The sequence below is a fragment of the Amia ocellicauda genome, chromosome 8, assembly GCF_036373705.1.
Source record: "Amia ocellicauda isolate fAmiCal2 chromosome 8, fAmiCal2.hap1, whole genome shotgun sequence".
In the NCBI taxonomy this organism is placed as follows: Eukaryota; Metazoa; Chordata; class Actinopteri; order Amiiformes; family Amiidae; genus Amia; species Amia ocellicauda.
In genome coordinates this window covers 44,820,705-44,847,281 of record NC_089857.1, presented here as the reverse complement: position 1 = coordinate 44,847,281, position 26,577 = coordinate 44,820,705, and the positions used below count along the sequence as shown (strand labels likewise).

At 43.8% G+C, this 26,577-nt stretch overlaps 1 protein-coding gene across 2 annotated transcripts; it reads left to right on the top strand.

The window, feature by feature from the left end:
• The first annotated feature begins 3,107 nt into the window (after positions 1-3,107).
• Positions 3,108-24,805, top strand: lrrc2 (leucine rich repeat containing 2). 2 transcript variants are annotated; one of them, XM_066711630.1, is made up of 10 exons: positions 3,108-3,249; positions 3,330-3,416; positions 4,865-5,015; positions 5,688-5,904; positions 7,325-7,481; positions 9,840-9,976; positions 14,526-14,671; positions 15,094-15,246; positions 21,139-21,272; positions 23,315-24,805. In XM_066711630.1, exons 3-10 carry the CDS (start codon positions 4,894-4,896, stop codon positions 23,362-23,364), a joined length of 1,116 nt encoding a protein of 371 aa, XP_066567727.1. In that variant the 5' UTR covers positions 3,108-3,249; positions 3,330-3,416; positions 4,865-4,893; the 3' UTR covers positions 23,365-24,805. The 2 variants fall into 2 exon arrangements, with proteins under 2 accessions (XP_066567727.1, XP_066567726.1); XM_066711629.1 differs by lacking the exon at positions 3,330-3,416.
• Positions 24,806-26,577: the final 1,772 nt, after the last annotated feature.

Genomic DNA, 26,577 nt, shown 5'->3' with positions numbered 1-26,577 from the left:
GAAGTCAGTGACTGCCAGGAGAGCCGTCTCAGTGGAGTGAGCTGTGCGGAAGCAAGATTGCAGAGGATCCAGGAGAGATTGAGGGTAATATTATGGGGAAAACATGGTAAAAATTAGCCTCAATGAATTTTACTGGACTGTGGACAGAGGAGTGGCCCAGGATGGATGTAAATGGTTGATTTGGGGACTTTTGTGTCCTGTGTGTTCCTGTCCCTCTGTGTGTCCATGTGTCTGTCCATCCTGGCTGTCAGTGAAAGCCTGTCCCATCCTCTCTCCCTGTCCCTCCTGTCTGTCCGGTCTATGGCAAAAATGGGAAAGCAGCTTCAGGTGCAGCATGATGCTTACAGCTGTTTCCCTCCCAGTTCTCGCAATCCCATCACACACACACACACCAATAAACTGCAAAACTCATCATCCCTAGCCCAGCTCCCTCTTCACCTTCTCTGAGAAGAAGGACCCTTGACATGCTGGACTGAAAGTTATCAAGTGGGAATGATTTATCAATGGCAAGCGAGAAGTTTGCTATTTATAAACCTGGGTGACGCACACAGATATTGCAGAGGATCGGCTCACTGGAGACGTGAGCCTGCTGCGCTGACGCCGACCGTCTGACACCTGCACTCCTCCGGTCCCGGTCTCATCCCTTACTGTTTCATAATCCGTCTAGTGAGAACAAACAAATAAATGAATGGCAAGTCAAAAGAGCCATAGCAACTGAACCAGGAATGTGAATGAATCGTTTGTTCTTCCGCAGGAAGCAAGGCTATACGGTAAATATTTTTAAATCACCAGTGCCCCCCTGGCTAGTGTTTCCAGCCTGGGGACCCGGGGCACCGAAAACCCAGGCAACACGGACAATTTCTCAACCCTGCAAGCCCGGGTTTGGCATGGGTATAAAACGAAGAAAATTAAATAAAAATAAAAATCATACTTGCATGCACCGCGCAACGGTTGTATACTTTTGTGTATTTTCTCATTCGATGAGAAGATTGAAGCCGGAATGATCATTCAGTAACCTGTCAGAAAAACCTACAATATAATTGAGCACCATTGCAAAATACGAGGACTTCAAGAAAAATGTTCCGATCCGAGCTAGATAACGTAAGAAGTGCACGGCCAATCAGCCAAATGAAAAACGTATCCAAACAAGGTATTGCAAACAGCTGGGGGCTCTACAAGGTCGCTTCAGTTTATACAAATGATCAATACATCATAAATATGTGAAATAATAAATAATAATAATGCAGTATAACTGAGTTTGTGTTTAATTTCAGCTCCACATAAAGTACAGACACAAAAAAGGCATTTATTATTTTACTGATTTAGTAGGGGTTCTAGTTTAATGAATACAATAAGGGGAAAAAATAAGATTTCAGGAGTTCAGTCAACTAATACGTTTCATGTGTCCAACAGTGTGTGACAGGGTGAGGCGTGCGCCTGCAAGGTGCCGTGGCGCACGCTGTGCTGAAAGAGTGGCATTTGAGAGAGAGAGAGAGAGAGAGAGAGAAGCGGCATTGGAAAAGCTTAGAGTGACCTTAGTGTGTTTTTTTATTTTCCATATTGCTTCTTTTTCCTATTTATATGCCTATTAAATAATTTGTCATCAAGCCCGGGTGCCCCAGGGACCTCGGGTTTATACATTTGAAACTCCAAAAACCTGGGCCTGGAATTTTCTCCCGGTTTTGGGAACGTTACCCCAAGCCCATGCTTCTGTCCTGTATATCTCCCTGGGGCCAAACATGGCCAACAACACAAATAAGAGTTATAAAGTGCAAAAGAGAGACCTGTAGTGCGGTTCCTATGGGAGAATACAAAGAAACAGAGAAATACAGGGGTAAATGTCAGAGTCTGTGGCGATTCCCTTGCTGTTTCGATAACGGGGCCCCTGGCCCCTGACCCCTTCAGGTAGCATCCCCTCTCTTCTCTGCTGCATCGGCACAAACGGCCCGCGCCTGCGCGATGGGGTGATGGCCGAGAGCCCTGGCTGGCAGAGGCGGCCCATCACCGCCCGTCTATTCGGCCCTCGACGCCTCGGCCGAGTCCAGACAGTAGGTGACCGCAGGCACATGGGCTTGGATTCAGAGGCAGAGAAGAGAAACCTAACAAAAGGACAACAGCAGCAACAGGATGACGTGGTGAGTAAAGGCACACGCGCAGCAGCCCGGTGGGAATGTGGTGCAGGAGGATGCCTGCAGCTTCACAGAGTGTTTGAGGCAGCAAAGCATACCCAGATCACAACTGCGCTTGAAAATCCTGGTCGTGTAGAAGGAACGGGAATTGGCAGCGTGTTGAATGACGGTGAACTTGAACAAGCACAGCAGAGTGACAGATTGTTGCTTCCAGCTTGCCATCGCTGTTATCTTGTTATCTTCTCCTCAGATTGATCAGGAATATTCATATCTATATTTGCACCCGTGCGTTCAGACTGTCACCACGCGTGCCGGTGACGTCCCAGCTGGAAGTGGGCTGTAGCGCACCCTGGTTAGAGTCCACAGGGCCGCACAGAAGGAGATGACGTGAAAGCAAAGACTTGCAGTGCACCTATTAAGATTGAATAGCAGAACAGTCTTCATTTTGCTAAATGTTGTTGTGATCTCCTGCAGCCTGTCAAAGTGACGAGAGCCCTACATACAGCGATGGTGTCCACCTGGGCAGCCAGTTGATCGATTGATCGTAAAACGAGAGCAAGGCAAAGCGCTACATCCTTGAACCAGTCAATCAATCAATTAACTGACTCCAGGCTAGACGCCACTCAACTAATTAAGCCTCTGAAGTGGGACAGCAGGCCTGTCGCACAGCTCAAGGTGCTTTACTAAACTGGAGGGAAATGCTCAGACCCAGATTGACAACCTTGCTGCGGTGAGGACTTAATGCATTTCAAGGTGGCTGCCTGCATGTGTGCGGTGCAGGGCGTAGCGTCCTCAGCCCGCCTGTGTCTGGACGTCGTTGTGGGGGGCTGGGAGACGGTCTCGGGGCTGATATCAACCTACTGAAATAGGATGTTTTCATACAAGACCCCGAACAGCCAGGCGCACATGCCTCGCATTCCCTCGATGTCACGGTGCTCAGGACCGAGCCGGGAGTCAGATCACCCATCTGTATAAATAGCCCACCACCGCATATCAGACAGTGGTCACACTGGCAGCGTGGACCGGGCTGACTCACGGGGCTAAACATGATCCGTGTCGGTGTAAACAAGGCGCCGAGAGTGGGCTGAGAGCAGAGAGGGAGAGCAAACGCAACGTCAAGGTAAGGGGAACCTGCTCTTTCTGTTTTCTGGACTAATTGAGAATCCTTCTTGTTGGACCCTAATGTGTTTTTTGGCCCAGATCAAAGCCATAAGGATGACCCCACTCCTTTCACCTGCCCCCTCCCCCAGAGCAGCACAGCTCCTCAGCGTGATGGTGGCTTTGTCTGTGAGTCCCTCTACTGAACAATAGCACACCTGCCACTGAGCACTGTAATCATGTGTGGCTGGCGAGCGGTTCGAGGTTTTCTTTTGATCTGGGACACGAGTGTTCTGGGATTCTGATCAGTATTCTTTTGTAGTTTCTTTGTTGTTGTTGCTTAAATCTGTTTCTATCTATATGTACAGAGAGAGAGTTAAGATCAAGTAGTCCTGTGTTGCTTTAAATACCTGGGCCTGGTGTACAGTACAAAAGAAAGAAGCAACATGTTTCTTCCTTTTTAAAATTATATACATACATGCATATATGTATGTGTGTGTGTGTGTGTATGTATATATCATCACCATTAGCCCATATCAGTGTCCTGCTGGATGAAGGCCTCCCCAAGATGGTTCCACCTGCTTCGATCTACAGCTTCTCTTATATATATATATATATATATATATATATATATATATATATATATATATATATATATATATATATATATATAATATTTGAAATAATGCTTACCTGAAGTAGATTGAAGCCAGCATCTCTCCCAATCTCAGACAGTTTAATGAATATGAGAGTTTATGAACTAATAAAAGCAGACCTTGAGGAAACCATTCTTCGAGTGGTGTGTTTATAGCAGCCATAACATTTACGGTTATTAAAATCCCATAATGCTAAAGCAGGGAGGATGCATCACAAAATTTTATCTGATGCTAAAAAAGAGAAACCGCCCCACATTAGCCTGTTAGGTGGTTCAGGCAGAGTGAGCTGTAACAAGCTGGCTTTTTCGCGTCCAGAACTAATCCTTTTGTTGAAACATTGTAATTTTCTCTGTTTATAAAATCTGCTGAAATTATCCCTTAATCATTCAACTCCGATGATAAACCGCTTACTGCTGCGTGACCCATCATCAAAAGAGTGAAACCTTTCCTACGACTGAGAGTTACATTCTTATATTCACCCACGAAGGGTGTTATTTTATTGTCATTTTCACTTTTTTAATATCCGGGTGAGGATTTAATTTCACAGCATGTTTAATAATGCATGAGAACATCAGCGTGTACAAACAGTTTTTAGATGCCAGGTGGATTATGTTTTAATAAGGCGATTTGTTGAATAATCAAGAGAGAGAGCTATAATTCGTCTCTATCTCTGTTAAGTCATTTGGCCTGTCTAGACACTAAACATGTAATTCTTTGTATTTCTTATATAAATCCCTCATCCATTCATAATCTATATAGAAATTCAGGTGCAGGAAAATGTATTTATTTATTCTTTCATATGCATATTTGAAACAATTGTGAGACACATAGTTCAAGAGTAGTTCAAGGTTAGGGCCTTATCCCAGTATTCAGGTTTGAAATCCTTGTTTATTTGTTAAGTGGCAATTAAGAACCCGTTCCTGCACCTTTAACCTGTTTTAAATTTGCACCGGGTCACACAATGTCTGTCCTGACCGACAGCTGTAGCAGTACGGGACCGGCGTGAAGACATGGGCCCTACAGTCGTGTACGATCTGGCGCTGATCCGGAGCCTGTGGGAGTTCAGAGTGAAGAAGTACAAGCAGCGACAGAGGAAGGAACAGGAGCGGCAGGAGAAGAGTGCACTGGAAAAGTACGTACAGAACGAGCGACTGAAACATGTTTATTGATTGAGGGCTGAGAACGTCACGCCTTTATCCGAAACCGACCATCTTCGTCTTAGTATAATTATAACGTCATACTAACGATAGACACTCAGATTCAACAGTCGAATAAAACAGTCTTTCCTTAGACTGGTCTTACTTAGTCAATCACACAATGCATTCTGGGAATTTTGACACTTGAAGGAAACAAATATGGTGGACGATTCTCTACAACAGTGACGATCCCAGTTCACAGTTAAAGACAATCTGTATTATTGGAATATAATGCAGAAAAATATATGCTTTGGGGGAGAAAAAATTAAACTTGCATCAGGATTGCGGATTGGACAGCGAGGTGTGTGTGAGCCAGTGGGAGGAGTCGGTGTCAGTGGGAGACAGTGGGAGGAGTCGTGTTAGTGGGAGGAGCCAGTGTCAATAGAAGGAGTCAATTACAGTGGGAGGAGTCAGTGACTGAGCCAATGGGAGGAGTCAGCATGAGGGACAGTGGCACTGCTGATATATACAGTGGTCACAGATGTGTGAAACATACATTTTAAGACAGATGTTAATTAAAGATGTTAATTATTGGGGTGGGTCTGATTGTGAGGGTTTTTGGTTGACTAGTGGGACCAGTGATGTTGAGGTGCTGGGTTTCTTCCCAGGATAAACCAGGAGTGGCAATTTCGGCTCGAGTGCAGGAAGAGAGCACTTCAGTTATCATACCAGAAAGGAGCCACAAATGAGCTTTCAGACTTCCAGCTCTATCAGGGAGGAGGAACAAAATTAGTGCCAGACGAGCGCAGCCCTCCACAGGACGGAGCCGAGGCCGCTGTCGAGGCAGAGAGATTCATTCTGGAGTTAATCGGGGAATCCTGGAAGGTATTTTATTCTTGTTCTCTCTCTCTAGCCTCTCTCTTTTTCTCTCCTACGCAAACAGTGCATGTTGGAGTAAAGTGTGAAAACGTAACCTTTTCCTAATTCTATATTTATGTGGAGATAAGCTTCTACACTTCATTATACTTTATATTCTATTGCCTATTCTGTTATGAATTGAACATACAATGATATCGTATAAAATAATCAAAGGCAATGAGTTGTGTATTCATAATTTCCCAATTTCGCACCCGGTGCATTTTAAGTGCAGTCATCTCCGTCTGACCTGTGGATTCCGTGTGCTGGTAATTTGTGCCAAGCAAGACCACTTACAAAAGCAAACCGAAGTAGGTCAACCAAGAATTCAGACAATCATCAGTTTCAAACTCATTAAAAAGATGTGGTACTGATGCAGAAGCCTGGTGGGGGGGAAGCCAAGCTCCAATGCAGGTATTTATGGATGTGATGTTCTTGTTTCTTGTAGACTAGTTGGCCACCTGGCAGGAGAGACATTGCTGGGCAGAATGCTAATTACATTTAAAGAAAGATACAGCACTAAAGCAGGGCTGTGTGATACTTCATAGGAATAAATATTTGCTATAGCAATTGCAAAGTGCATTCAACACCTACAACGTGCTTCAAGCTTCACTGGCTATAGAGCACCTTCACAAATGTTGACCCAAATCACTAATTACTGAATAAATTATGAAGCTAACACACATACGGTTCTCATGTGGCATAACTGTGAGTCACACGGTCACAGAAGCCTGTTACTGTGACGTCATTCCCTTTAGACTTGGCAGAACATGTGAGCGTCCTGCGCCGCGGGACCAGAGCTTCTGCATTGCGGGTCGGCCGCTCATCTGGGGGTTGTGTAGGATCAGGTCCTGGGAGGTGTGCCTGGGACAGCAGCTCAGATCTGAAGGAGCTCTCACTGCACACACTACCGATGTGTTTGATACACAGCACACACAGACAAACACATTCTGAATATGCACAGAGCTGTGAAAAGGCAAGCAGTCAAGTACAATCCTTATATTTTTATCCAGACCGAGTTAATGTTACACAGACTTATATATAAATAAGCATACTTTAATTAACACATCAATATATGTTTATCAAACCTAATCAAAACACAGAAAAGCATAGTGAATAGAGTGTGTGAATACTTATTTAACTAGTGTTACTACAGCTCTGTATGTATGTGTACATATAGTATATGTGTGTGTGTTCAATGCATGAAAGCAATTTAGACCTGTTTTGCTCAGCATAGTCCTTATAAAGCAGAGAAGATCTATTTTAAACTACTTGTAGCATTTAATTCATGAACTCTTGAAGGTTCAACTTGTCCTCATTAGGAGACACTTCAGCACATCTGGGCAGAGGTGATTGACGAGCATGGATTATTTATCGTGTCACATTTCAGGAACTGCCAGAGTCGACGAGAGAGAAAACATACCTCCGCGAATGGCACATAAAGGAAACCAGCATACACGAAATCCCAGCGTACATCGAGCTGTTTCAGGACCTGAGAGTGCTGGAGCTGCCCCGCAACGGCATCAAGGAGCTCCCGCTGGAAATAGGTGATTGTGCCCTTGCTTTATCTCCAGCTGTAGTGGGAAGTGAAGTGCGTCGTGGCAAGCCAGGCCAATCCTGCACCTTCCTCTCGACAGATACACATCTGAGCAGGAAGACGACTCCAAACAGCCAGTAATAATGACACTACATTGAAATACACAACAGTACAGAGTTTACGCCACAGAACGCAGATTTATTTTGAATATGTATAGGATTATGTCTGACTGTTTACATTTTAAGGAGATTAAGAAAACAAATCACAAAATATGATGCCTATGATATTGATGGCCTCGTAGTTAACATTCACCTGCAGTCACACAGGGATTAATGATTGGTTTCCTTCGAGGAATAGATATATTATTTGAACACAGTCAAATAAATCCTATCTGTGTTGTGAGAGAGATGCACAAGGCAGAGCAGCTCAACAAATATGTGTACGGCACTCCGTAATGAGATTCCAGTCGTACCCGCCGTGGCGCTGGCAGTCGCTCTACACTGCTGTGGAGTTGTGTTTATCTCGGCACACAAACACTTGCGGAAAGATCCTGGTACGTTTCCACAGCCACTCTGCAGCACTGCGCTACAGAGACGCGGATTCCCACCGGCCCGTTTCACATCGCTGGGACCAGAGCTGCGTGAGCCACGGTGTACAGCGCAGCAACACATGCTATCTCCTCTGCCTTCTTCTCTCTCCTCGATTTCATTAAAGGAGATCCCCGTGCTGACATACCTGCATCGCACAGCACTTCAGTGTGTCTGATTCTCAGCCCGCAGAATCCTAAATCCAAGCGGATCATTTCTATATTAGGCAGATGTTTAGTGGCAGACTGCCAAAGTCATGTGATCAACAGGTCACCCAGAGAAAAACATGGACCTCTCGTTTGTAACTCTCATATCAGTAATTTTGTCAATCTTTAGCATACAATGCACGGTGTCTGCTCTCTTTGGAGAGATAATCACGTGACGGGCTTCGCATACATAAGTCAGATTCCTCCAGCGAATTCAGAATTCGACAGCGCTCTATTACTTATTTATTTACTTATTTAAAGTAATTTGATCGTACACAATGTTGATTGTTCTCAGGCTTGGTCCCCATAGCTGATAGTCCTTCATCTAAGACTGACAATCCAGAGTTGCTTCCTCTGACTCCAAGAGCTGAATCTAGTGTTGGTCGGGTTAATAAATGATACATTTTTAATATTAATTATATTCTATATTGGAGTCATACGGAAAGCAGCCTGTCGAGCACGTTGTACAAGCTTGTCGTTGGTTAATTTACAGTAGAATTGTGACACTTCTAACATGGATTTCACTCACTGTTTTGCAGTAGTTTCCCTTGGGTCCGACAGGTCTCAGCTGTGCTTTATTATACTGGAGTAAACCATGATATAATGCATGTTATACCGCGCTGTGTTGTGTTTTCTGTCCAGTGTAGCAAAGCACAGAAGGCAGCTTGGACCCATGGGAACCTATTGTAACGTACAACCAGTTAAAGTGCCAAAATCCTATGGTACATTTATCACAGACAGTCTGCCATTTCTCCATGGATACAGTGCTGTGTCTGGACTGACCGTAATTACTTTATTTTTTGTAGACCGACCATGTTAGAAACTTATTTTAAACTTTGGCTTGTTTTGCTTTCCAGTTTCACAGCACCGACCTGTTCGTTACGATCAGCTTTGTCAGCGTTCTTTATATAGAAAAACTAGGTGTAGTTGCGCAGACTTATTTTAATGAGCACTAGTGGCAGACACACACACACACGCACACACACACACACACACACACACACACACACACACACACACACGCACACGCACACACGCATACACGCACACACACACACACACACACACACGCACACACACACGCACGCACACACACACACACACACACACACACACACGCACACACACACACACACACGCACGCACACACACACACACGCACACACACGCACACACACACACGCACACACGCACACACACACACACACACACACACACACACACACACACACACACACACACGCATACACGCACACACACGCACACACACACTCACACACACGCACACACACACACACACACACACGCATACACGCACACACACGCACACACACACGCATACACGCACACACACGCACACACACACACACACACACACGCACACACAGCTGTTTGGCTTGGAAAGGAAACCGAGAAACCGGCAAACAGAAGTCTAGCTCAAGCCTTCGAGGAGCTGAGAATAAATTACAGTACAACAGTTCTTGCTTAAACTTCAACTTTATTTTACATGTAGCTTTCAGCATGTTAAATTGGATTTCACTCAATAATGTTGTCTTTCTTTATCTTTTTTAATAGGCAAACTGATTAACCTTAAGGAACTGAATCTGAGTTATAATAAGCTGTCTAGCATCCCCCCAGAGCTGGGCGAGTGTGAGAACCTGGAAAAGCTTGAATTAATTGCAAACCTGGACCTTGGGGAGCTACCATTTGAGGTAGGAAGCATCCGTATTTTTAATAATGTCTCTCTAACCAATGATGATGTTTACTACACGTTCAGCAATTGCCCCCAGGGCCATGTAACTCTCTTCCAGTTCAACTGTTTTCTAAAATCTCATTTTTATCGGACCATTTGTAAATGCATCAGTTAGTACTTTTTAGAAATGATGTATTCAGTTTTACATGAGAAGAAGCCGGTTGTTATAATGTTAATCTCATTAGACGTCCTTTGAAGCTCATCCTTCAATGCGGATGTATTTTACTATTTGTATATTAGAGTCTCTAATGGCACTTTGATACTATATAACAAACAGATATCGAACAACAAAGTGGCTGTTGAAGCAGAGTGACATGAGGATTTTCACACGTCTGTGAAAACCTGGGATGAAGCACCTGTTTGCGCCTGACGTGTTTAGCATTCTTCTCATTTTTCACCAGGATGTTTGTCTTTTAGTTCCAATATATGCATAATGAAAATCACATGGGAAACTGATGCATATAAACATCAGTGGTTTTTTAAATGAAAAGCAAAACTGAAAAATCTGAAGGGAAGCCTTATTATAAACAATATAATTCGATTTGGTGAAAGTATTTAGCATTAAAAATCCCAAAGGTAGAATATTTTTGTTTGCGCTTATGTTGTAAGTCACCTTGGATAAGGGTGTCTAACAATAAATAATAATAATAATAATAATAATAATAATAATAATAATATCTCTCAGTGTTCCCGATTTGTACCCAGCTGAACATTTCCTGCAGAATAGGAAGCCTATATATAAATATACACTGATCAGCCATAACATTATGACCACCTGCCTAATATAGTGTAGGTCCCAAAATAGCCCTGACCCGTCGAGGCATGGACTCCACTAGACCTCTGAAGGTGTGCTGTGGTATCTGGCACCAAGATGTTAGCAGCAGATCCTTTAAGTCCTGTAAGTTGTGAGGTGGGGCCTCCATGGATCGGACTTGTTTGTCCAGCACATCCCACAGATGCTCGATTGGATTGATATCTGGGGAATTTGGAGGCCAAGTCAACACCTTGAACTCGTGATTCATCAGACCAGGCCACCTTCTTCCATTGCTCCGTGGTCCAGTTCTGATGCTCACGTGCCCATTGTAGGCGGTTTCGGCAGTGGACAGGGGTCAGCATGGGCACCCTGACTGGTCTGCGGCTACGCAGCCCCATACACAACAAACTGCGATGCACTGTGTGTTCTGACACCTTTCTATCAGAACCAGCATTCACTTTTTCAGCAATTTGAGCTACAGTAGCTCGTCTGTTGGATCGGATCACACAGGCCAGCCTTCGCTCCCCATGTGCATTAATGAGCCTTGGCCGCCCATGACCCTGTCGCCGGTTCACCACTTTTCCTTCCTTGGACCACTTTTGATAGGTACTGACCATTGCAGACCGGGAACACCCCACAAGAGCTGCAGTTTTGGAGATGCTCTGACCCAGTCGTCTAGCCATCACAATCTGGCCCTTGTCAAAGTCGCTCAGATCCTTACGCTGCCCATTTTTCCTGCTTCTAACACAACAACTTTGAGGACAAAATGTTCACTTGCTGCCTAATATATCCCACCCACTGACAGGTGCCATGATAACAAGATTATCAGTGTTATTCACTTCACCTGTCAGTGGTCATAATGTTATGGCTGATCAGTGTATATTCCTCACAATTTTTTGTTTTACAAAGCATTACTTATCAAAACTAAATATTTTGTTATCACTTCCCAAATATGCCAGAGGAGCACCCAGAGTGATAAATTAGACTCCAGGTTCCTGCTTCCCAGAGTTTAAACAGAGTTTAAACAGAGTCTGAGACCGATGCGGCACACAAACACACATCCACAATCAGGGCTGACACACAACACACACACAGCGAAAGCACGCTGCCGAGGTCACACTGTGACAGAGTGCACACAGAAGCAGGGGAGGCGTATGGATATCTGAAGTCTGTTTGCTTTGCCGTGTAGGGAAGCCAAGGTGATGATGTTTTTAGGGAGGCGGTGTATTCCAGTAACACTATGTGCCAGTAAAGCAGAAACACATACGGTCTTTGAAAACAATCCAGCGTCAGAAGGCAGTCACCTGACCCATCACCTGACACCACTCCGTCCTAAGCCAAGGAAAGTCACCATCTTTCCATCTGGTCTCAACAGGGGGCAGTAGAGACCTGGTACTTAAGCGAAGAAAACAAAAAACAGACTCTCAATCCGTCAGCTAATTGTGTGACTCAGTTTCCCTCTAACCTTCAGTCTTTTTATCTGTACAAAGTTTATTCAGAGGTTTTCCACACACACACAGCGTCTCTCATGTGTCTGAGAGACAGGACTCTGCACGGCCCACAATCAAAAGACAACGACGACACCCTGTCGCTGTATGTTTATCGACCTGGAGATTGTAATGAGCCAAGACAGAAAGCCTTTATTGGTCATTGTATTCATTTGTGTCGTGATATTTATGAAAATGGATCAGAATCATGCTGGATGCTCTGTGCGTGGAGTTTTTGTGTCACTGCTGTTGATCGATTGACCTCCGTTAGTAAAAGCATTTTATTTTCTCATCTCATGAAGGGAGACTGTTGCATTCTGGGGAATATAAAACGCCAACATTACTGCATTACTGTACCAAAACTGTTTTACACAACACTGTCTTTGAGTATTTGGAAAGTATGAATTGCACTTTTAGGATGAAGAATATCATAATTACAACAGATCAAAGAAAACAAACAAAAGCATCAACGGTTTTGAGCGGCGGAAGAATCCAGATGCGGCCGATTAATTATTTCACGGTGCTAATGTTTAAATCCTTCACGTCTGTGCCTCAAGTCTTGCATGTGTGTTACTGAGACAACAGCGTCTCAGTCTGCTTTCCAGATCCGGGCGTATCAATGTTTTCTGATTTCAAACGGGAAACCTTGTTGTGGTAAAAGAGGGAACAGCATTCAGTTTGAATAGCAAACAAGTAACACTTCTGTGCCTTTCTGGATTGTGTGAGTTTTTCCTAAACATAAACCAAAATGAGAGAGCCAGTCATGCAGGCTGTCGGTATAGACTCGTGTGTACTCGGCGGTACTGAGTCGTTTGGCAGCAGCAGATACAGATACAGACTTTATTTCACTTACTCTTGCTTGGCAGAATCGTACACAGATGACTGTACACGGTGCGCCTCACAGAAACGTATCCCCTACATGAATCGTTTTCATGGCCTCCTCCACGATTGTGGGCATAAAACGAATAGATACATCTGAATTCTCGAGACAGTTAAATGCAAAGCTGTATCTACCTGGATTTATTTAAAAACCTGGATTTCTATCTGGATCAATTTTGTTTCTTTCTGCAAGGTAGATGCAAAGTACTCACACAGTGCATGACACAGGCCAAATGAACCAAATTTGCTCCTTAAAATCTGCTTCCTGGGCGACTTTCGGGAAACGGAGAACAGTTTATGAAATAAAGTCTGACTAGAGTGATAAATAAGGCACATCTGTTGTCTTCCTGTGCTTCCTCAGACAGCTGCTACCGCTGTCGTTGAGCTTGTTCCCCTGTCTGTCTGCCGCGGTGATAATGCTCCGTATGATTGCCAGGGCGTACTTGAAAAGAATCTCCTTTTTTGAGCTGCACAGAAAGGAAAATCTAAAGCTTCACATTAGAATAATTTGACGGCGGCTTGAAAGAACTGAGACGAAGTTTCAAAAGCTTGCTAAAACGTTTTATTCTTGCAAGAGAATTTCTTTTGTTTTGTTTTTTCCAGAGAGAGAGAGAGGGTGAAGGAGAGAGGGAGCAAGTACTACCAGCTCTTTTCTTTGGACGATATATATCAGTTATTTTAAATATGATGGCAGAGTTTATTGTTTATTTACTGTTGAAAAGGTACTGATGTGTAGTTTATCCCGCTTGATGTTTCATCTTCAGTTGTACTGTAAAGTAATAGGGATTTCAAAGCTTTGGTTTCTCGATTCACTTGCTACTATTTGATGGTTAAGAAATAGTTGTTACAAAGTACTACAGCTAGCAAGGCTTTTCAGTAAATGTCAGTGAATAATAAGTGTATCAACTTGTGGCTGAAATGTACTGGCATAAATCAGATGTGTCAGTCAATCCAGAGGCCCTGTGTCCGTCCACTCAGCTGGGGAACGCAGTGAAAGCACCAGACTATTAAACACGCCCTGATGTTGCCACACACTCGACGTGTTGCTTAAAACTAATCATTTTATCTTAACCAATAATTATTTATTAGCAGGTTTTCTGTGTAATAATTCTGCACATTTTGCCTATCATACAATTCTTATATTTTACCTCAGTCTTCCTGGTGCTCAAGGTCATGATAGGTGATAATATCACAACGTGTTTATGAAGCCTCACTGCCAGGAGTGTTTTTGGATCAGACAGACGCACCCTAGAAAGGCTTTGGGTTATTTGCTCTTTCCGCACAGCCGGGACAGACTGTCACCCTGGCTTAGTGCTGTACAGTTTACCCTATGCAAGGTTTATTGTGGTTGCCAATGCAAGTAATTTCTCTTTATGGTGACATTTCAGCTCAGTAATCTGAAAAAACTCATATACTTGGATTTATCGGCTAATAAATTCCCCAGCATCCCTGTGTGTGTTCTCCGGATGTCAAGTCTGCAGTGGCTGGATATTAGCAACAACAGGTTGAAGGAACTGCCAGAGGATATTGACAGGTAACTGAAACACTCACTGACAGTCCGTCCTCTTGGTCTTTTATTGCCCCCCTTCTCCGTGGAAAACAATTAACCCACGCAGATGGCAAGGGAAGTGGCTAAACCCAATTAACACAGGAGAACATTTTGCACTTGAAACACTTGACATTTTCTCTCTAATCTGACACACATGTAGCATCCATTAACAAAACATATACCTTATTTATATTCACTATTCTTTTCTGTGAAAGATCCCTCCAAGATTTCCACTTATGTCTTAATCCTTATTAGAACTTAAGACAGTGTCCAGTCGAGAGGAGGCCATTCACCCATCGTGCTCGTTTGGTGTCCATTAATAACTAAGTGATCCATTTTAAGACCGTTTAAAAATCAGCTGTCTGGTGTATCAACTAGTAACACAATAATGTATGTATTTATTTTAGGTTGGAAAAGCTGGATTCCTTCTTCCTTCATAAGAACAAAATCACATACCTGCCGCTGACATTGTGTAATATTTCAACGCTCAGTATGATCGTTGTCAGTGGAGACCACTTGGTTTGCGTCCCGACCAAGATCTGCTCCAGCCCCAGCATCAAGTAAGTATGAATGGGCTATGGTTATGTCCTTTTTTATAGCAATACATAGATCATTTTCTTATTGTTATAAGAACATAAGAAAGTGTCCAATCGAGAGGAGGCCATTCACCCCATCGTGCTCGTTTGGTGTCCATTAATAACTAGGTGATGGGGCTGTCAGCTCTCTAATTTCAGAGGCCGACTGGGGAAGGCACAATATGTATGTATTTCTGACTAGATTTCTGATAAGGGCAACAAGAAAACTCTACGCATTGTTCTGAGAGAGGGTTGATCATTACAAGGGTCCCAGACTGTATCTGTATCTAACAGACCAAATTACACTGACTTATGGCTTGACGGGGAAACCACCAAACACCTCAGATACGAAGCTAAAAATACATTAATAACACCCACACACATACATATACAGCTCTGGAAAAAAATGAAGATTTCTGAACTTGGAGTGGTCTCTGTATATATTAAATTACCCAGCATTGAAAAACTGTAACTTGATCACTCAGTAATTAGCATATTGATTACTGTAAACACAGTCAGATATAATTAAGACGACGAAGGGTGCTGCTTGACAACCTAGAATGCTAAAGTTCTTTAAAAAAGGATCTCTGAGCTGCAATTTGACTTTACACTTTGAGTGACTCAGCGAGGCATTTGCAAATATCCTAGTGAATAATGCATTTTAAGAAGTTTCTTGAAAGCAGCTCCTTTTAAAGGTTTAACTTCAGTCTGAGACGAGGTGTAACTCCAGTTCGCTCGCACACTTTTACCTCTCAGTCAGTCAAATCCCTCAGAAAACCGGAATCGCTTCCCACCCGAACGTCTTTTGCATTGCAAATGATGCGGCCCCCCTACCTCCTCGAATCTCTAAATTAAAAAATCCTCCGGATGTAGCTGGGGGATTTGGGGATGCAGAGACTCTGTACACCACCTGGGGTCGGGGAGGGAATTAAAAGTTTTAATTGAAAGTATTGGAGGACAGGGGGCAGTAAATAATACAATCGGCTCCAGAACCACGTTAGCCTTTTCTCTCACCAGTCTTGCAGCGGTAAACGGGTGAACGGGTGTAAGATCCCACCCTGGACGAGCCCGTTTTTAAAGACTTCCGCACGATTCCGGACAGTTAAGCGGTTTTGGTAAATTCAGCAGCTGAGGTGAGATTATTTGAAACACACAACTGCACATCCTTCAGCCCCTCAGGAAACTCTGGGCACTGATCTAATAAGTGACTGAACTTGCTTCATTGGTCAGTATAACTTCCATGAGCTCCCAGTCTTTCGAATCTGCCGATTTAGGGGTTCCCTATAAACCTCACTGGACAGATGAGATGCTGTCTGGTGTCGCTGATCAGAGTTAGATCTACAGACGAGACCCTGGACCCACATTCACTCATCTTTAACGTGACGCTAGATCAAATATATATATCAATCAAAAACAATCAGCTGATGGCACAACAATAAATCAATAAATAAACAAATCACTGACACGGGAGAACTAATGATTTGTTTTAAGCGAGCCGGTGTAACCCTGTTCCCAGATCTTTCCCAGTGCGATCACTTACAGAGACACACAAACCCGCATGGCTCCGGGCCGTGTGGAGTGTAGTGCACAAGTGCCTTGTGAGGGCTGACGATAATTCCCAATTTTATTTTGTAATTAGGCTGGGAGAAGCGTAGCAGACTTCGATTCCACACGAGCGGCTGTCAGCCCGATTTGGCCCCCGGCCCCCGGCTCGCCACAGTTTAAAGCGGCAGTCTAGCAGAACTGCAGTAAATGGCCTGAACCTCTGTGCCTTCCCTCCCACGTCAGCCTCTCAGATAAAACACTTTATGTGCACAAATTGTTTGATCTTGCTTGAGCAATGAAATTAGTTTTACACGCTGTTCTTCACACTGGCTTAACTTACCACAAAAGGTTATCTAATCCTTTGACTTTGCTGCTGTTTTGTAAAGATTTTTTCTTTGTCTCTGGGGCAAAAGGCTTCTCTAAGTAAGTCAGTAATTGAACATGTTTCGCCGTCTCAACTTGCAGGCTGTGATACATGATCGGGGAGATGAGGGGCTTTAGAGTAATAAGCAGCGCGGCCGCAGATTTCAGATCTCCTGCACCGGAGGAGCAACGGCAGACAGACAGACAGACAAACTTCAACGTGATTGTGTTTCTAAAGCCGTCTGCTATTTTAATCACCCTGTGCAAATGGCAGAAATGTCACTCGCCGTCTATAATACAACACAAACAACAGGACAAATTCTTGGTTTTTTTACCTTCCTTAAAAAAAGTTTTCCATCGGTGGCCGTAATTTACACTCCAGAAAAGGCAGCGATATGATTGACTCAACCAATTAAACCCAGGGTGAGTTTCTGCTAGATGTGATTGAAGGTAGGACTGCCGTATCAAGAAGCAATCAAGGCGCCCGATTGTGTTTGAAAGCTGCATTTTAAAATAAATGTAAAGTACCAAGTGTGCAGTTAATTGTACAGGCGACTTATTCCCTGCGAAGAGCAGCACGTCTACTATCCACAGTGCCAATGGTCACATGAGCAAAGCTGCCCGGACTCCACAGACAGCAATGTTTCGCCTGCTTTCCACAGTCTCTCCATCATTTGTGTAATTGCGTATAGCACAACAAAATGGTAACACTTTATATTAAGGTGTAATTAATATACCATTAATAATTCAATTGAGAAATTATCAATAAGACTTTATAAGACTTTTTATCATTTTTAATAACGATTTTAAAGAAAATTGTGTTTTGGGCAGCTCCCATATCTTATAAAGGTTTTCTAACTGTTTTATAAACTATTTACCAATCATGTATTAATCATTTGTAAAGCAGCCCTCCCACTCAACACAAGTTACAGAAGGATACGAATCCCCACACCAGAAGCCACAGTTGAAGGTTTTGAATCTGAAGATGGATCATTCTGAGCTGTGACTCGATGTAAAATGATCCCTCTGAAGGTCACAGTGCTTTAAATGTTCACCTAGTGACTCTCATAGTTCACAGATGGATTGCAGACTTGCACTTTATGGCACTCAAACAAACAAACAAACAACCAACAAGAAAACAAAACAAAACAAAGTGACACATTGAGACGAATTCCTGCATTATCACATCGATAGATGTCGGTAAAACTTTGACTTTGGCCGTCCCCGGGTGGTCCGCTGCGTGTTTGCAATTATTTTCGTGATGCGATGTCATTTACAAAACTTGTCTTGCCCTTTAGACTGTGATGAAACACTGACCAGAGCTCTCTCAGCCAGAAAGGTCATCGCTTTACCAGGATCAAAAGAGCCCTGACAGTGCGGCTCTGTGACATTACCTCCAGAAAAGGTCAAACATGGTTGATTGTATAGTAACACCAGCTCCTTTCTATATCATTGAGGGAAATATAGAAATCGATTTGATTGGGGCCATGGATCACATTTAACAGTCAGACTCTCAGACTGTCCAGTCCAGGACCAGAGTAAATGTATGTTTCCTCACACCATGATTATAAACTGCGATCATTAAAAAATAACCGCAGTTGGAGCTTTTCTCTGTACAGATTATTATTATTATTATTATTATTATTATTATTATTATTATTATTATTATTATTATTATTATTTATTTAATTTATTTTAATTCAAAGCATAATACATTACACAAGTGAATACAATAAATGAGGTCTTACATCCTGGACAGTAAAAGCTAAGTGTGGACAAGATGTTAGGTCACAGTCAAGGGCTATGGGAAAGGGAGCATAGGGGAAATCAAAATAATATGAGTACAAGTAAAGCAAGAAGTATGTTAAAACGTAAAGTGCTATCCTACAGGAGAGTAAAGGACTAAAATTACAAGTACTGTCTGAAAAGATGTGTCTTGAGTAATCGCATGAAGGAGGTCAGAGACTCTGCTGTTTTGACTTCGGTGAGCAGGTCGTTCCACCATTTAGGGTCCAGGGATGAGAAGGAGCGGCTCTGGAGGAAGGAGAGTGGAGAGGAGTCAGAGTTAGTCTTCTGGCACTGGAGGAGCGCAGTGGTCTGGAGGGGATGTGTGGAGAGACGAGTGTCTGAAGGTAGCTTGGTGCAGTGTGGTCGAGACAGCGGTGGGTGAGGGTCAAAGTGTTGAACTGAATGCGTGCCGCTATCGGGAGCCAGTGGAGGGAGTGGAGCAGTGGAGTAGCGTGTGCGAATCGTGGCAGAGAGAATATCAGACGAGCCGCAGAGTTCTGGATGAGCTGGAGCGGCGGGTAGTAGATGCAGGCAGGCCGGCCAGGATGGAGTTGCAGTAGTCCAGGCGGGAGAGGATCAGTGACTGGACGAGCAGCTGAGTCGAGTAGTCGGTAAGGGAGGGACGGATTCAGCGTATGTTGCTCAGGAAGAATCTACAGGTGCGTGTCAGCGTGGTGATGTGCTGGGTGTAGGAGAGCGCAGGATCGAGGGTGACTCCTAGGTTCTTAGCGGAAGAAGAAGGAGAGAGTGTCGTAGATTCCAAGGGGATCGAGATGGAGAGATCAGCAGAAGGTGAGGAAGAGTGGGGGAAAAAGAGATCAGATTTGGAGAGGTTGAGCTTGAGATGGTGCAAGTGCATCCAGGCGGAGATAGCAGACAAGCAGGAAGAGATGCGAAAGGGGATGAGAGGGTCAGAAGAGGGAAAAGACAGTAAGATCTGGGCATCATCTGCATAGAAGTGGTAGGAGAAACCATGGGATGTGATGAGGGAGCCCAGGGAGCGAGTGTAGAGAGAGAACAGGAGCGGGCCCAGGACAGAGTCTTGGGGAACGCCTGTGAGGAGAGGTTGGGGGGTGGATGAGGAGCATCGCCATGTCACTTGGTAGGTCCGGTCATTGAGGTAGGAGGAGAACCAGGTGAGAGCAGTCCCAGAGATTCCAAGGTCATAAGAACATAAGAACAACATAAGAAAGTGTCAAATCGAGAGGAGGCCATTCGCCCCATTGTGCTCGTTTGGTGTCCATTAATAACTAAGTGATCAAGGATCCTATCCAGCCTGTTTTTGAATGTTCCCAAATTGTCTCTTCAGCCACATCGCTGGGGAGTTTGTTCAGATTGTGACGCCTCTCTGTGTGAAGAAGTGTCTCCTGTTTTCTGTCTTGAATGCCTTGAAGCCCAATTTCCATTTGTGTCCCAGGTGCGTGTGTCCCTGCTGATCTGGAAAAGCTCCTCTGGTTTGATGTGGTTGATGCCTTTCATGATTTTGAAGACTTGGATCAAGTCCCCACGTAGTCTCCTCTGTTCCGGGGTGAAAAGGTTCAGGTCCTCAGTCTCTCAGTAGGACTTTCCCTTCAGACCTGGAATAAGTCTGGTTGCTCTCCTCTGAACTGCCTCTAGAGCAGCGATATCTTTCTTGAAGTGTGGAGCCCAGAACTGTTCACATGCTGATGCTGCCTTTTCAGAGTTGTTTGGCGGTTTCGAGAGTGATCGGGTTGCTTTGTTCTCCATCGTCCTCCTCTGTAAAGACCGCCTTGGGTTGCAAGAAGGGCAGGCAGGAAATGACATGAGCCCACAGGAGTGTCCTTATCCGTCATATAATTTCGCATGAGCGCAGACATTTCAAAAGGACGCAGTAGGATTCATCTAGTTTCCAATCGTCTCTGCACTGTTTTGCCCTCTTAGCGGCTTGATTAGGCTCATGTGCTTGAGCTGTGTTTGTTCTAATGTTGCATTTTAAGTACCAATCATTAGGCGATTACCAAGTAAGTGATTCGAAGTATGGCATTTGCAAAGACAGTTCAAGAATACGAATTAGGATATTTTGTTAAATGTTTTGTTTCCTTTCATATCTGTTTGAAATTGTTCATGAGCACATTACCAGATTACAAGCCTTTTCTTGTTGAACAGTTTTCAAGTTTTCCTATGAAGGACGTTCACTGAGAGGGAAATCATGTCTTTCAGATACATTAGTCTGATTGATAACCCTCTCGAGTCTGCGGAGACGCCACACGGGGAGATACTGGAGGAAGACGAAAGTCAGAAGGAACAGGAGAAGGAGTTTATAGAGAAATACATCGAAACCCTCAAGGACAGAGGTAAAACAAGCTAACAAAATGAGAAATGGGGATGTGGAAGAACAGAAAATACTAATTTTAAGTCTTACAACATGTTTTTAATGTTCATTGGTCTCTCACACGTGAAACAGTCGAGGGTCAAGTTTCTAATCTGTCTGAGATGTAGAGATAAAAATGACAACATTAACTTTGAAAGCATTATTAATTTAACAGTGATTTTCAAATGCAGGGGTACTTTTTTCCCCCCGCTGGTCATTTGTGTTAGTGCTATCGAGCATTTCTGGTCTCCGAGAGTTTGGGGACATTGACAGGCAGTGGCAGGTAATATTGAGTTTATAGACCCAACAGTGTGCTCTGTCCAAGCCGTGTAGTGCTAATGATATTTTATCATTATTATTCCACTCTCAGCCTGGTCGTTACCCTTATCAAACTGTCATTTCTAATGATTTTGTGTTCCTCTGTAAGAGAAGTGCTTTCGTGAAGAAGCTCCCCAATCACATCTGTGAGCCGTCTCAATTACACCACGCTGTCTCTGAGCGCAGAGAAGCAGCGATGAAGGAAACACGGCAGAAAATCACACCCAGGGTCACCGGCGCAAAACTGCACCAGTGATGGCCAGACTGGAGCAAATGTCCAGCCCTCCAGTTCCGTTATGACCTAAAAGGATGAAATTATATCTACACTTCCCAGATTTAACTGGGATAATCGAGAGAGGATTGGATTGAGTATTTTATCTTGTTGTAAAACAGAAGGGAAGCCAGACACAAAGCCCGATCGATCTCGACTGACAGCTCTCCAGATATGTGGGGAGATGCGGGGCGCTCTGTGTGGTGAGGCTGACTGTCCCTCGCCCGGTTCTCCTGCCTATCTGGCGAAGTCTGACAGATCAGACGCATCGTTTTCCTTTTAAAAGGCTTTGTGTTGGAATAAAGATATTGTAAAGTTGTATATATGTTTTTAAAAAGGTACACAACGTGGTTAGAATTTAGTTTAATCTTATGTTCACTTCGACACACAGTTGAATAGTTCAGCACATTTTATAACACCTCCAAGACAGCAGCCCACCCAAGGGACTGGGGTCACATCTGGAAAGAGGACAGTTGTATATGTATGTATACACACACACACACAAAGAAAATTACTAATTAAATATATCATGGCTATGTGTCGTTAATTGGCCGGATGCTTTGAGGTTTTTCAGTAGATCAGGATGTTTCACAACTTCACAAATGACCAGAGACGTCTGAACAACCTGAACAATTTCTAACAAGAAAAATCTCAACATAAATAAATAAAACTATATGTTTCACACTCTCTTGCTGTGAAGCAGCTTTTCCCCATGAGCTGCGAGATTTGCTAGGGGTTCGAGAATGTGAGGTTCATTGCAAACAATCTGGCCAATTTCTACACGCTCAGGTGGGTCGGGGAAACGGACATAGACACTCCTGGCTGGATCATTTCACTCGAGCACTAGTTGCCCGACTCTGCCGAGAGCAAACGGTGACCTGCTGAACATCAGTGTCTACAATGAAGGGGCGTGGGGACACACTTTCTCCCCACACTTCATTTAATTAGGTTGATGGCAGGTTTATTTCTGTCATAGATGCAAATTCTGCACATTTTCTGCATTCAGAAAAAAGCTTAAAGTGAACTCAAACCAGACTCGTGTCCTGATCTCGTTCATGTTGAATATGTTGATGGCACACAAACTCATGAGAACAAAAGGCAGATGAAAACACTTGACTGCGCAGATCAGTATTCAACTGGCGTTACCTCACTAGTAATTATTGTGTTGATTGTTAAAGGTCTCCGGCGTGTTGTGTGTCAGAACCGTGTCTATATTTAAGCTGACATTTGGTTCGGAGAATATCAGGAACAGTAAGCGTAATGACTGGGTGACTCAAAAGTGTGAAATGCACACAGTTTAATGACTAATGCTTGATCGTACAGGTTTGGAATGGAGGCCATGTAAAGCATGGTCTATATTATAAATAGATCTACTCTGTTATCCTGTCCTTTTCTAAGAGAAGAGGACGCTAAGTGAGCTGTTCATTTAATTTCAGACACTGCTCCAGTCTACACGACCAAAGTGTCTCTGAGTTGTCACTTGTGAGGTGAAGTCACTGGACGACGGAGGACAGAAGCAGGATCCTGACTGGCACATGGTGGTGGAGATTTCTATTTTTTGTAATGCTTTTTTATATAATAACCTGCTCTCTGGTTACGTGAAGTTTCGAGGTCTTTGGGGAGAGTAAACATTTTAAATACAAACATTGCTTTGATGCAGCTGATTTTGAAGCAAGCATTTTGTACAAAAGAACTGCATGTTGGTGTCTGGATTGGAGTGGGAGTGGGAGTCAGTGTCCTCCATGTTTCAGTTTCAGTTTCAGACTCGGGGCGCTTGCAACTTCCTTTACAACCAAACATTCATTCCTGTTTCGGCGAAGTTGTAATCAGAAAACCTGGCGCTGTTCCACGGACGATTTGACTCGACTCAGGAAGGTGGCACTGTGGCTGGGCGGGTCCGACTCTGTCCGACCTGGTAGTGGGTTAAAGCATGCGTTTCCTCACGCGGTGGAGCGTCGGGATAATGGATTTGTTTTGCACTTTAAATCTGATAGCTTGTGATGGTGTCTCATTAAGGAAACAAAGTCATCAGCCTGAAATAATAATAACATCAATAGAAGACATCCTGTGAATTTTGATCAAAGTCTCATTTTAATATGGTGCCAGCTCTGTACCCGGCTGTTAAAAAGCACCGCTCTGGCGTCATCGTGTATTCACCTCTCGGGCTGCAGATATGAAGCCCCGAAGAATTAAGCTGTGAAATCAGTTCAGTATATTCACACTGAATGCATGAGGTTCTGCAAATGAACTAGCTTTCCTGATTTTTTTTAGACAAGGTGAGTAAAATATTTCAACATGGTGTGGTTGTCTGAAAAAACCCTGCAAACGCCTGGCTGATTTACTATAATGAATTACCTCTGGCGTGCCGGGTGGAGAGGCTTCTCTCACTGTGCTATACGGAGGGAGAACCTGTTCCCACGGTTGCTCGCCACCTTCGGAGGAAACAAGCGACTCGAGGAGAGAGACGGCTCCCTCTCCTGCCTGTGTGTAGCGTGCAAATGCCTGGTGCTCATTCGCCGCGGATGGGCCTGGCACTGGCCTGGCGAGAGGAGCCCTAATCGAGCGTCAGTGCAGAGCCACGGGGGCAGATCCCGGGAAGCGTCTCGCCGATTCAGAAGACAGTTTATTACAGGCGATTCCATAGAAAAGGACGAATGATTGTGCAGTTTGTGATGCTGTTTTAATATGACCAAACACTTGTTATTGTGCAGGGATGGCTTGTTAGAGGACATTAGATGGCAGTTTTTGGTTTTGTTAGCGTGTTGTTTTTGTGTTGTTTGTTTTTCATATTCCTCTGAGATTGCTTTTGCACAAAAACACGCGACACTGTATGGAATTATTACAATATTAGACGAGAGCTTTTCCACACATTCTGTACATCTTTTGTGTCAATTGATACAGACAATAAAGTTGTATTTGGAAACTTTCACCTTTCCTTTACATTTTTAAACAAGGGTTTGTGCTATCATTTTTTTTACTTTGGTTCATTTTAAATCAAAAAGACATAGAACAAAAAAGGTAAAATCTTTAACTATTTAACATTCTCTCCCATTGAACCCTTGACTGTTACTCGTAAGGGACACTGGCGCAGTCACTGAAATGTTTGGTTTATATGGGTTCGTGTTAGCAGGGTGTAAAGTAAAGTATCTAAACTTCAAAAAAACAAACGGGCACAACCTCACAAGGTGTACAAACACACACACACAAAACGGGAAGCAGGAAGGCTGGTGTGTGGAGCAGCCGGTGGAAAAGCAGATTGGATCTCAAAGCTTGATCCTCGAAAGAGCTGCACTGGAAGAAAGTAGAAATTATCTGGGCTTTCTGAATGGACTGTGGGATGGGGACTCGACCGGACTGGTCTGTCTCAGGCCCATCTTGAAAACCCATTACCACACAGACCTCAGACACAGCCTGTCAGTCGCTATAGGTTTGAATTGTGAACATTTTAAAGAACACTGCACACAAATAATAAACAAATTCACACATATAAAGACGGGTGACAAATTAAGTAAGCCTGAGTAAATAAACATAATGAATGCAGATGCCTCCAAACAGGTGTACTGCATGATACAATTAAGCAATTAACACCCTATCAGGCTCTGTGGCATGTATACAACTGCTGAGCAGGTCAAGCTGACCTCGATTTTGGATCAAGAGGAAAGGATCTCAGTGACTTTGAAAGAGGGGTCATTATTGGGGCACAAATGGCAGGAGCTTCAGTCACACAGACGCTCAACTGACTACGCAGGGACACACGCACCCGGGGACACAAATGGAAATTGGGCTTCAAGGCATTCAAAACGGAAAACAGGAGATACTTCTTTACACAGAGAGTCGTCACAATCTGGAATAAACTACCCAGCGATGTGGTAGAAGCTGAAAGTTTGGGAATATTTAAAAATAGTCTGGATAGGATCCTTGGATCACTTAAATATTAATGAACACCAAACGAGCACGATGGGGCGAATGGACTCCTCTTGATTGTAAACTTTCTTATGTTCTTATGTTCTTATGACTAGTGTTTCAATAGGAACGTGACATCTGCATTGAGATCTATGGGAAAGACATCAGTCAATAGGGTTGGACATAGAGGTGGAAAGCACATATTCGAGCACCGTGATGCTCGTGCATTACTGCGATGTGTAAGGACAAACAGAAGAGCAGCTCTTTCCCAGGTGACTGAGAATGTCAATGCAGGACGTGATCAGACTGTGTCAGCAAGAACAGTCCCTCGAGAACGACACAGAGAGGGGTATTATAGTAGGGCTGCAGTGCAGAAACCCCTCATTACAAAGACAATTGCACATCTGAGAGTTCAGTTGTGCAGAAACCATAGACACTGGTCTACAGAGATGATGAGTCATCCTTCAACATATTCTGGACAAGTGGGCGAGTGCATGTGTGGGACACCAAGAGAACGGGACAGGCCTGACTGCTAGACCCCTACAGTGAGGGGGTCCGGAGGCTCTGTTATGCTGTGGGGGGCATTTTCCTGGCATGGTTTGGGTCCACTTGTCCCCTTAGAGGGAAGGGTCACTGCAAATCATGACAGATTCTGAGTGATCACCTCTATGGTGACACATTTCTCTCCTGATGGGAGTGTCTCTTCCAGGATGACAATGCCCATCCACAGAGCACGAGGGTCACTGAATGGTGTGATGAGTATGAAAATGATGTGAATCATATGCTATGGCCTTCA

What these genes read in the sequence shown, in the direction of transcription:
- lrrc2 (XM_066711629.1), top strand. Translation starts at nt 4,894, where the DNA reads ATGGGCCCTACAGTCGTGTACGATCTGGCGCTGATCCGGAGCCTGTGG. An exon ending in GAGAAGAGTGCACTGGAAAA is followed by an intron (nt 5,016 to 5,687) that starts GTACGTACAGAA and finishes GTTTCTTCCCAG; the next exon opens with GATAAACCAGGAGTGGCAAT. An exon ending in TGCTCCAGCCCCAGCATCAA is followed by an intron (nt 15,247 to 21,138) that starts GTAAGTATGAAT and finishes CATGTCTTTCAG; the next exon opens with ATACATTAGTCTGATTGATA.